The 12,796-nt window shown below is 38.4% G+C and overlaps 1 protein-coding gene across 1 annotated transcript; it reads right to left on the bottom strand.

The window, feature by feature from the left end:
- Positions 1-727: 727 nt before the first annotated feature.
- LOC141445380 (protein phosphatase 1 regulatory subunit 36-like) lies at positions 728-12,423 on the bottom strand. The gene is made up of 9 exons (XM_074111223.1): positions 12,193-12,423; positions 10,023-10,119; positions 9,882-9,947; positions 8,428-8,559; positions 8,207-8,351; positions 7,971-8,123; positions 1,695-1,923; positions 1,220-1,383; positions 728-828 (listed from the first exon to the last, which is right to left on the bottom strand). Exons 1-9 carry the CDS (start codon positions 12,282-12,284, stop codon positions 728-730), a joined length of 1,179 nt encoding a protein of 392 aa, XP_073967324.1. The 5' UTR covers positions 12,285-12,423.
- Positions 12,424-12,796: the final 373 nt, after the last annotated feature.

Genomic DNA, 12,796 nt, shown 5'->3' with positions numbered 1-12,796 from the left:
AATAGAATCACTAATAGAATAATAGATAATTCCGTATAGATACAAACTAGGGCTCTTCAAGACTAGAGTAGGTATTCTCATCTGCACTTTTCATTAGGTGAGATTTTTTTCATAGGCTTACGTTTGGCCTCAATCTCGCTGGATGGAAGGTGAAGATGAGGCCTAAGATGGTACACGTTGCCTAGAAGGTGCTGTTCACTTTTACCTTAAAGATGTCCAGATTATAGCGTTCCGGAAAAGGGTCAATCAATGATAGAGTCAGTATCGTGTAAAAAAAACAGAAAAACTCGTCTCTACCGTGACTGAAATGCGATTGACATGATGATTTTAAACTAATAAAAGTTTGGTATCACGAACTCCTCGTATAACAAGAATCGTCAGAATCTAGATGGACAGGCCAAGATATAGGTAACAACCATCATGTTAATCAACATTTGTGAGTAAGTACACACAAATTGTATGCATTTGTTTCCAACATACTTGTACAAAAATGTATAGAAAGCATTTGGTGAACTATTTTTTGTTAATAGGGAAATTTAAGATATTTTAGGGGCTGTTTCACCATCCATTGATTAGTGTTAACTGACGGTTAAACCTGATGCCGTCTCTATTTGTTTTGTTCGAATAGACGGAGACGGCATCACATTTAACCGTCAGTTAACACTAATCAATGGATGGTGAAAAAGCCCCTTAATCTGAAAGTCCGATTACTTACTCATGTGGAGTCCTAGCTGGTAAGGTGATGTCGGGATATAATTTTTGAGCGGCCGCTGACCGATTCTTCATGGAACAACGCTGCTTCTAGTGCTGTATCCACTTGCAGAAGACCTGTTAAACGGCGATAATTAACGATTAAACCAGTTACAAGCTAGGTAAAACAGTGCGCGGCACCCCCGGCCGCACCTTATGATAGCTACGCTATGCAACAAATATGTCTTCATGCAGCTCCTCCGCCTCCACACTGTAAGAACACACAATTCACACAAACCTAACTATCACCACCACCACACTACACCGACGCGTTTCGAACTCAACCAGAGTTCATATTCAGAGCAACACAACCGTTCACCATGCTACCAGATTATCAGGATTCAAAAAGTCAAAGTCAAAATATTTTTATTCAATTTAGGCTATAACAAGCACTTATGAATTGTCAAAAATAATCGAAACCAGTTCGGAAAAACCTCTTGTGATTGTGACAAGATACCAATAAACTTACATAGAAGTTTTGATTTTCCGTCACCAGCAGTAGGAACAGGTCTCAACATGGTGTCGAACGCTGTGCGAGGCTTGCCGATTATTCCGAGTGGTATACCCAGCTCGTTTAGCTTCTCTTCAGGGCCGGCTACCGCATTGTACATATATTGGATACGAGGCGTAGTCCTGAGAAGGAAATCAGGCAATTTAAGGCCAAAAAAAAATAAAGACTGAGTTCCAAAAAAAATCAGTTCAAAAATTCAGATTCAGTGCACGTTATTGTAACCAACCTATTTGACCACATCTCAAACTAAGCAAAGCTTGTACTATGAGTATTACGCAACGATACGTATATAGAGGTAAATAACATACTAAATATATTTTAAGCACCAGAGACTCGAGAGCAAGCAAACATTTGTATTTTTCGTACGAATATCAGCCTAACCGGGGATTTAAACCGGAACCCTTGGCTGTCTGGCTATCGAATTTGTAAATACCTTTGCACTTTGATGACTCCGAGGCCCATCATACGGTAATCGATGTCTCTGTCACAGAAGACCTCGTTCATCAGAGGTGATCGCGTGTTTAGCTTCTTGTCGTGTCGCACACATGATCCCAACAGGACAGCTCTTTCTTCTTTAGACATTTTTGCTATGTAATTGGTATGTAACGTGTGTTCCACCGCATTAAAGATCTCTGACTTAAATAGCCGGTTGACTTCCAATTCTGTCAATAGAATTGAGGTGTGACTTCTTTAGTATTTATTGACACTTCAAAGTTTGCGTGATCTTTTTATCTTAGCAGTTCACGTTATAATCAATCCGACAGTTTACCATTATAGCGTGTTTTGTGTTTTAGGGTTCCGTACCCAAAGGGTAAAAACGGGACTCTATTACTAAGACTGCGCTGTCTGTCCGTCCGTGTATCACCAGGCTGTATCTCATGAACCGTGATAGTTAGACAGTTGAAATTTTCACTATGAATAACTGTGGCCGCTATAACAACAAATACTAAAAACAGAATAAAATAAATCTTTAAGGGGCTCCCATACAACAAACGTGATTTCTTTGCCGTTTTTGCTAATGTCTATAAAATGTTAAATAGATTAGTAAGGAGCCCTTCGTGCGCTAGTCCGACTCGCACTTGGCCGGTTTTTTTAAACTACTGTAGAGCTTGTCTATGCTATGATGACGCGTGCCTCACTCAACTAAATCAGTTCATTATGATTAGTAAGACAACAAATCTTACAATAACCCCCTGAGTCTAACGGAGATTTCGTTCCCCGTTAGACTCGGGCGGTTATTGTAAAAATTTGCTGTCTAATTATTGTATTTTTCGCCTACGATGAGTTCTGTGACACTTGAAAATTTTCCGAATTACGCATTTACGCATACTATGTTCGCAAAATATTTTTTAAAAATTATTTCTATTTTGAAGCAAAATAATCAAAAAAAAAGAAAACTGTACTTTTTTAAATATATAGCAATATCAGTGTTCATTAAATAAAATCCATCGAATACGATTGAAAAATATTTTTTTCTTTAAAGGGCAACACACACAGAGAGCGGGCGCGGGTCGTGCGCGGCCCGCGACGGGCGTATTTGCATGGCGGTATATGGACGCCTTCACACAGAACGCGGGCGCGGGCGCGGGTCGTGCGCGGGCCCGCGCCCGTCGCCCGTCGTCACAAACAGCGCGCGGGCGAGCGCAGAGTTACCAACTCTCTAAAATATTTATCCTAAAACTTAAGTTAAAAACCCCTAAAATTGCTATAATTCATTGGAAATCCCCCTAAAACATGTTAGTATAGGTAGTGCCACAAGAATGAAGTGAATGATTACACACACAGCAAACATGTCGTATAATGACATCAGGCAGGATTGTAAGTTTGATATACTTACCATCCAGATTTTTTTTAATTTTCCACCCACCGGCTTACTTACATACAAAAAATCTCTACTTTACGTCTATGGGAGGTACCCACAAAATTGTTTTTTTTTTTTTTTTTAATTTTCATTGTACAAGTATCATTTTGTCGGATAGTTTTCATTATATATCCGTGCAAAATTACAGCTTTCTAGCATTGATAGTCCCTGAGCAAAGCCGCGGACGGACAGACAGACAGACAGACATGGCGAAACTATACGGGTTCCGTTTTTGAACTATGGTCCAGACGATTACATTTGCTTTGTGATGGCAGCGACATTGGATTTGATTTTTTTTCGTGTGAAGATTCTATTTTTCGAGCCCTTTCATTGATACCCATATGGAACAGACTGAAAAGAAATACACACTAGGCTTATTTCGATGAAAGCTATATTGGATAAAACATATATATGTTAATATAACCTAACTACTATACCACATTTTAGCATGCGTTGCTGCAGGTAATGCAAAATCTTATTAGGTTCAACAGGTTAAACGTATATATAAAATATTTTTTTAAGAAGAAAGTAAAACCGACTCAAAAAAAATATCAAAAAATGGAACCGACCGCAAAACCCTTGAAAGCTCGAAGTCGGTGACTCAGCACGAGCCAGCAGGTATGGAACAATAGTCGTCTACCTCACGATCCTGCTGGGTCATGCTGAGTCATCAAATTTGACTGGCTAGATCGGGTTACCCCAGCCCAATAATTTTGTATTTTTATTTTTTTTATCAAGAAATAATGTGAAATAGAAGAAATACAAAATAAATATAAAAAGCAAAACTTCCCAACAATCCTTAAAAATACCCCATCCCAGTTATTTACCCCCTAAATTTGAGGGGAAAACCCCTAATTTGGCAGCCGTGCCGAGCGGCAAATGGCCGGTGTTTGTATCGCGCCGCCGCTTTGACACGCGCCGCCTCTGTCAAAGGATGCCGCGTGCGATTTATGGCTTTACCTTCGCACGCGGCGTCCTTTGACAGATAGGGTTGCAACGATATATCGAATTTTTGATAGTATCGATAACTTTGACTCCACAGTATTGATATATTAGCATTGCCTATCTACAGTGTGTTACTGGGCTACCGGCACCCAGGCTTTTTTTTTAAGGGAAGTTAAAGTAACGTATTTCTGTAACTTAACCATTACATAAATTTAAATAATAAAGTAAAATCCACACTGTTAACTTTCTAATAAAAATATAATTGTCAGCCATGTACAGCTAATTAAATTGACAAGTACTATATATAAGTAAATATTATAAATGCGAAAGTTTGTGTGCGTGTGTGTTGTGTGTGTGTGTGTGTCGTGTGTGTGTGTGTTTGTTTGTTTGTTACTCCTTCACACTAAAACGGCATTGAATGAAATTTGGTACGTAGATAGCTGGAATAACATAAAGGCTACTTTTTACAACCTTTTATTTAGTTTCACAGTCCCGTTGTCTGTCTGTCCGTCTGTAGTCAAATTCTGCAAGTATATTTTGACCACTTCCAGTAGTCAGATTGACTTGAAATTTGGAATACTTATGTAAATTGTGTAACAATACAATAATCTGGTAGTGACAGGGCACTGGCGGTCTGAAAGTTGGATTACGTGAAAAAAAAATGTTGATAACTAATTAGATAAATATTATAATTAATTAATGACATATCGTGTAGGTACATTCAACGTAATAAATAAGTGATCACTTTTGTACCTTGGCACTTTAACGTCATGTTTGATAAGCCATACGAAATTGTGTAACGACTGAAAGCGACAAGGTACCTATACCTAAAAGTGATCACTTATTTATGACGTTGACTGTCGAACAACATACATAATATAAAAAAAATACTTACTTTTAATCCCATCCCACTAATATTATGAATGCGAAAGTTTGTAAGTCTGTTTCTTTATTACTTCATCAGCCATCATCATCACGTCAAAATCGCTGAACCGATTTAGATGAAATTCGGTATACAATGTATCCCGCAGAAACTATACAAATTTCCGGGATTAAACTATCCTATGTCCATCTCTGTGACTACAACTATATGTATACCAAATTTCATCTAAATCGGTTCAGTGGTTTAGACGTGATGAAGTAATAAACAAGAACCGGCCAAGAGCGTGTCGGTTTTTTTTTATTTCAATTATTTATGCTGGCTCGTGCTGAGGCACCGACTTCGAGCTAGTAGGTACACCTAGGAAAATATTTTGAAGGGTTTGTAGTCGGTTCCATTTATTGTTATTTTTTTTTTTTTTTTGGAGTCGGTTTTACTTTTTTGTTAACCACATATATCTCGCGGCACTGTATAATTGCCTGAAGCCATGAAGTAAGGGGCGAGTTCAGCAATCTCTGTTCTGGCCGAGGCTTGTATAGTGCTTTTCTCAAACAATGTGAGGAAATATTTCATCCATCTATCCATCCATCCATCCATCCATCGCATCGCTTCGCATCGCATCGCTTCGCATCGCTTCGCATCGCTTCGCATCGCTTCGCATCGCTTCGCATCGCATCGCATCGCATCGTTATCGCATCGCATCGCATTGCATCGCTTCGTATCGCATTGCATCGCTTCGCACCGCTTGGCATCGCTTCGCATCGCTTCGCATCGCTTCGCATCGCTTCGCATCGCTTCGCATCGCTTCGCATCGCCTCGCATCGCTTTGCATCGCCTCGCATCGCTTCGCATCGCCTCGCATCGCTTCGCATCGCCTCGCATCGCTTCGCATCGCCTCGCATCGCTTCGCATCGCCTCGCATCGCTTCGCATCGCCTCGCATCGCTTCGCATCGCTTCGCATCGCATCTCTTCGCATCGCTTCGCATCGCTTCACATCGCTTCGCATCGCATCGCATCGCATCGCATCGCTTCGTATCGTATCGCATCGCATCGCTTCGCTTCGCTTCGCATCGCATCGCTTCGCTTCGCATCGCATCGCATCGCATCGCATCGCTTCGCATCGCTTGGCATCGCTTGGCATCGCTTGGCATCGCTTGGCATCGCTTGGCATAGCTTGGCATCGCTTGGCATCGCTTGGCATCGCTTGGCATCGCTTGGCATCGCTTGGCATCGCGTGCCATCGCTTGGCATCGCTTGGCATCGCTTGGCATCGCTTGGCATCGCTTGGCATCGCTTCGCATCGCATCGCATCGCTTCGCATCGTATCCCATCACTTCGCATGGCATCGCATCGCAGTATCGCAAATGCTTATAGAGTAGTGGTGGTTGGCTGTTCGTAATTTTTCCTTTGTCAGTTTAATGTTAGTAAGTAAAATTAAAAAGTTAGAGCAACGGACAATAATGGATTTTCATACATACTTCATGGCCTAGGCCAAGAAGTTATGTAGAGAGGTGGTAGGGAGCCATAAATGAGAATCTTCATGTCTCCATTTCGTGACATTAACGCATACATTTCCGAGCATGTTTGAGAAAATAAAATTATTCTTATTCTTATTATTGGTTCTAGAACTGTTTTCATTTGTACTCCAAAAGTCGCCAGATAAACCATTTTTTAATCAAAACTTTTTTTGGTCGCTAAGATTTAAGCAAAAGCCGTCACTTCTAGGGATAAAGTCACTAAACTGGCAACATTTGATAGCCGCCGCGGGCCCGTCGCGGTCCGACCCGCGCTCTGTGTGAATACAACGAACCGCGCGGCTCCCGCGGCGGACACGACCCGACCCGCGCCCGCTCTCTGTGTGTGTTGCCCTTAAATGACGCAATGTGTGAAACGGAACAGAGTAGTGATGTAACACAACATTATCGGCAATTGCCGCGGTTCATTATTCAATAACAATGCACACTAAGATATTTTAAATTTTTACTTAAACAAAACTTGCAAGATTTTGTAAACGCGGCTATTTGGAACGCGGCCGCAGCCATTTTGTGGCCAGTGCTTGTCAGTACGAATGCGTCAGCAGAGCTACTACGAAACTCGAAACTCGAAGTTCGTGTCGTGCGGTCCCTCTGACACTTATACTATTTAATACGAGAGCGAGTTGAGTGTCCGTTGCATTTTCTTAGCATTGTATTTTGTTATTGTTAATTTCTGTTATTATTATTGTTGACTCTTGTTACTGTTTCTCGTTAAGTTTGTTGTTATTTTTTGTCAAAATGCCGAAACGGTCTAAAAACACTGTTTTGAACTCCCAGAGTCGAGAGTTTGTAATTCGTTTTAGGGATTATTTTGAGCGATAACGAGAAAACGGTGGCCCGGTGGGTGGAAAACTGGAAAATATTATTTTTTTAAATATCATTATATTCTCAAAAATTGGCACTGATAACTCTTAGAAAAATCGATAGTTCACTCGATAAATGGTACATCTCTAAAACTGTCAAACTCGAAACGTCACAGAACTCATCATAGGTGAAAAATATTATAGTCATAATGTACAGACTTGGTTGAGTGAGGCACGCATCATCTTAGCTTAAACAAGCTCTAATTATTTATCCTATTACTATACTTCTTTTTTTAACATTAGTGTTTTTATACTCAAAAACACTTTTGAAAAATAAGTCCAAGCAAATATGGAACAATTAGCAAGGATATATGATCATTTACATTCTTTTGGTATCATAAGTACCTAATAGTTACTGTTTTATTTAAAACGTTACGTAAAATAAAATAGAAAGGCTCGTCAAGATTGTTTACCCTTATTCTAATGCTAAAAAAATGAGGTATAGTTTATAGGTACCTAGGTATAAATTTGTTTCTGTGTACAGTCAAGTGCAAAAATAAGTATCTATTCATAAATAAATACTAAATGTTACGAGTACCTACGGCCTTATTGCGTAGGAATAAGAGTCTGTGATACTTATTTTTTAAACTTTGAATAAGTTCATATTTTTACACTTGACTGTACCTATTTGATTGAAAGCTTTTCGCCCTAATGCTAGCCAGACAATCTGCACACACATCCGCAACATAGTTTCGAAAAGACGCGCATCCTTGTCCGACAGGGAACGCCTTTTTTTCGCGGGTCCCATGTGGTGATACTTTCTAGTGTCAGCACCGCCTGTTCAAAGAATGATTACAATTAAACGATAGTGTACTTTAATTCTCTTAGCAATTACCTACTTTGGTTACATTTCTACATACCAATGAGCATAGTACAGTACTCCTTAGCCACTAAAACACGCAAGTCGTTTAAATTGGTCCGAAATTCAGTTTCCAGTATGTCACAAAACGGAGTTCTCACTTTGGTTTCTTGTTCCAAAATACGATTTGCCATTTCATCTGCAACCTAAAGAAACTGCTTGTAACTTAATCTAATTACTATTTATCACCTGAAAAATCATTATAAAACAAATTTTGCTTACTTGTAAGTAATACTGACAGCAGAAAATCAACGCCTTTATAAATCGCTCTGTCGTCGGAAGATGTAGCAGGTTTATCAGTGTGGGGCTGAGTATGCTTAGTGGAGCTGTGTATATGGCAATATCCTTAGCATCCTGTATAAAATTAAAATCTATTTAATTAACATAACCACCCTCTGGACATCGTGATATTGTTGAGTACATTGTGCACTAAGGGGCGTAAGAAGGGGATTACTCGATTACGTTTGTAATCCCCTTACGGCCCGTGACGCACACCATGATTTTCATCACATTGCGAGAAAAAAAATGCAAAAAATGAAATAATTTTGTGCTAAGAAACAACTGAATAAAATAATGGCTACCCGGCAATATAGGGGGCTACAACAAAATTCGAAAATCGAAGTTGGTATCGTACCGTCCCTCTCACTTTCGTATTAAATAATATTCTGGGTTCGATTTCCAGCTCTGGTCTTATTTTGCTGGTTTTTCTGTGCATCTATATTTCAGTTTGTATTTTCGATATGGGTTTTACGGGATGACCGTAAAAGTAACAAAAATTTAGAATTGAAATAAAAAATACAAAAAGATTCCAAAAAAATTAAAAATAATATTTGCGTCAGCAAAAAGATACGAACTTCTATTTTCGATTTGCGTAGTAGCCCACCTGATTTTCATTTTTTTCGAGTCATCTACCATAGATAATGCTAAGCTAATGAGGCTGTCGTTTTTTGTCTCACTAGATGGCGCACTGTTGCGTGAGGTTTTTAAGTATGGCTTTCAAAGTCTGTTATTACGGGCGTGAAAACATAGTTTAGATTAAAATCATATTTAATACACCTTAAAACCGTACCATAAAATTATCGAGCATGCCACAGTGTTGCATAGTTCCCGTTTTGTTCGGAAAAATGGGAGGACAAAGGTTTCCGAAAGACAAAACTGTCTCAAAACACAGACATTCATTGCCCCGGAACGCATATTTGCCATAATTAATTTCAGATATTGCAAAATATTCACAAAATTATTTCAATTATAAATAAACCCGCGTAGCTCACCCAAAAACTATGAGATTTGACATTTCGGAGACCTCACGCTCACGCTACACTAGCGCCTCTAGTGGCGAATTCATACGCGATAGCCCTCATTATTCCGACACGCTAAAAATATGAACTAAAATAATTGCAAAACAATTTGATATAAATTTAAAATATAAAAATAAAGAAGTTAAAGAAGTAAAAAAAAAATTATGGTGTAAAATTTGGTTATAGCTAAGTTTTAAAGATGTAAGTAAAACGTTGGCTGACCTGAAACCTCTTTAGTCTGAAATGACGTACTTACTTTTAAACTAAAGTAATAAACTCCCTTGAAAAGAAAACAATTGAGGCCATTGTCCTTTAGTATACAGGCATGAAATATTATTTAACATCATTGACGAGGAAGTGTGATGAAAAAGTAGGTACCTGCACAGTAATAACATCCGCTTGCCCAGCTTTTATTTTTCTTTGATAACGCCTACGATATCTTAACTGAAACACGCAATTGTATATTATGTATTATGTGGTTCCTCTTATTATTCTTTAATATATTTTAAATCGCAATACCTGTTCTATTAAATCAACATCATCCCGAAATTCAATAGCCCCGGTCGGTGCTTTGGTCGGCATTTGAATAGTTTCGACTGCTACAGGTGGCAAGTCGCTGAAACAAAACATGCAAAAAACCTTATATAATACAATTAAGTACAATTGAGTAATTTGTCATCATAATTTGTATTTTGAGTTGACCTTCAAATTTGTTCAAAGTTTCAATACTTTTCTAGTCATAAGTAGAGCTAATTGGTAGCGCAACTGTATTATTCTGATGCTCCGACATTACGATGCGATGGCGCTGTACATGCTCAACGGTTACCATTACGTAGTATTGCAATTGCACTGCGTTACTCTAGAGGTACACATCAACGAAAATCTTTTATCCATATTTTCATAATCTAAGAGTGAAGCAAAATAGTCTTTGATCATGATTACCTGACGTTCATTTCATTATGTGTGTAATTAAGGATAAGGTAGCTGTCGTTTTTTCGTCAGTTTGACCGAAATGGGTGACCTGATATGCCAAGGTATTTTTTTTATAGGGTGACCATGCCCTTGGGTGACAATACTCATTTATATTTAGTAAAATATGTTGAAGGGACGCACAAATGAGTACTCATAATTAATATGTTGTGTGCAGAGACACACATTAGGAGCAGATGACTCCGAGTTATGGCATTAGTTATTATTAATTAGTATACAGAAATAGTACCGATACCAAAATACCAAAGATCATTATTATCGATTATAATTAATAAATTAGGCACATTGATATGCCAATGATGAATAATGACTATATTGAGATATAGATAGAGATTCTTTTACAAATTTTATATATTATTAACATCTAAAGTTTTTTTTACCATTTCCTATTGCAGTGACACTAGGATAAATACTGAAATAATTAATGAAGATAACAAACTTCATTTCCTGTTTTTTTTTCATGTATAAACTTAAACTAAGTAACTAATCTAAAAAGTTGTTCTCTTTGATTTTATTACTTAGAGGAATTAAAAAAGAATGTAAACAAGTAACATGCGTTTAATTTTTTTTCTGCCACCCCGGGGGGAAGGGACTTTCTGGGGAGGTGTAGTTGGCAATGAGGGCTATCGTTTTTTGTCTCACTAGATGGCGCACTGTTGCGTGAGGTTTTTAAGTATGGCTTTCAAAGTCTGTTATTACGGGCGTGAAAACAAAGTTTAGATTAAAATCCTATTTAATACAACTTAAAACCGTACCATAGAAATATCGAGCATGCCACAGTGTTGCATAGTCCCCGTTTTGTTCGGAAAAAAGGGAGGACAAAAGTTTCCGAAAGACAAATCTGTCTCAAAACACCGACATTCATTGCCCCGGAACGAATATTTGCCATAATTAATTTCAGATATTGCAAAATATTCACAAACTTATTCTAATTATAAATAAACCCGCGTAGCTCACCCAAAAACTATGAGATTTGACATTTCGGAGACCTCACGCTACACTAGCGCCTCTAGTGGCGAATACATACGCGATAGCCCTCTTTCAGTGTTTAGCAGCAACACAATAGTTTACTGCTACATAAACGCATATTGCTGGTGTCAGCGACAATCATGATGTATATAATCTAGGGTTTAATTAATAAAAATGGATTCTTGTTCTCTTTACGCACAACTACAGATATCGTCTTATTGTCCACCACCTCCCACATCTCCTTATATTACAAGTTTTCATTTTGTATTTGCTTGTAAGCCGTGGTGGCCTAGTGGTTTGACCTATCGCCTCTCAAGCAGAGGGTCGTGGGTTCAAACCCCGGCTCGCACCTCTGAGTTTTTCGAAATTCATGTGCGGAATTACATTTGAAATTTGCCACGAGCTTTTGCGGTGAAGGAAAACATCGTGAGGAAACCTGGACAAACCTGCGAAGCCATTCAATGGTGCGTGTGAAGTTCCCAATCCGCACTGGGCCCACGTGGGAACTATGGCCCAAGCCCTCTTGTTCTGAGAGGAGGCCTGTGCCCAGCAGTGGGACGTATATAGGCTGGGATGATGATGATGATGATAATGATTTGCTTGTAATTTGTGGTCATGTAATTTGGTGGTGGGAAAACGGCAAAATACATTTGACACAAGCAAAATTGTCCTCTGATGGAAAGAGCTTCTTTTTTAAAAACTAGCCAACTAATAATTACGAATTAAGTACCTTACGAATGTAAGTGCCCCCGATACCTCATCCCATGCCCAGTGCCCGTCCTCATACATCCCCCCAGTTCCCTCATCATCATCGTCGGCCATTACGAGAACGAAATTTTAATATTAAACTATTGATATCATTAAAACATTAATTAAATAGAACTTAAAACCTGTCCCAAGTGACTCAGTAAACTAAATACTTTGAAAACGTTGAAATCATGGTTTTTGGCATTGTGTCAAACTGAATGAAACTGAAAAACACGTATATTTTTTTTTACAAATACCTAATAATGTTGTCGGAGGTTAAATACAACCTATTTATTTTTAAACGACTTTTGTAATCAAATCACAGCTGTTGCGCGACTTCGTCTGTTTAGAATTTGGTTTTCACTGTTCCGTAGGAACTAACTATGCAACTTTGTGGAATAAAAAACACCATATAAGTATAAATATAATTAACTACGTGTACATTTCATTCAGATCCGCCTAGTCATTTTACCTATAGCATGAAATAGTCACAATCATATGTATAGATATCAGATATAGTATAAATTTATTCTTTTAATTTTAAAGAAAACATCCACCTATCTTCAATTTGGATTAGAAGAGATATA

This window comes from Choristoneura fumiferana, chromosome 2, assembly GCF_025370935.1.
Source record: "Choristoneura fumiferana chromosome 2, NRCan_CFum_1, whole genome shotgun sequence".
Taxonomy (NCBI): Eukaryota; Metazoa; Arthropoda; class Insecta; order Lepidoptera; family Tortricidae; genus Choristoneura; species Choristoneura fumiferana.
Note: the sequence above shows the minus strand (reverse complement) of the source record. Positions and strands in the feature narration are given on the sequence as shown.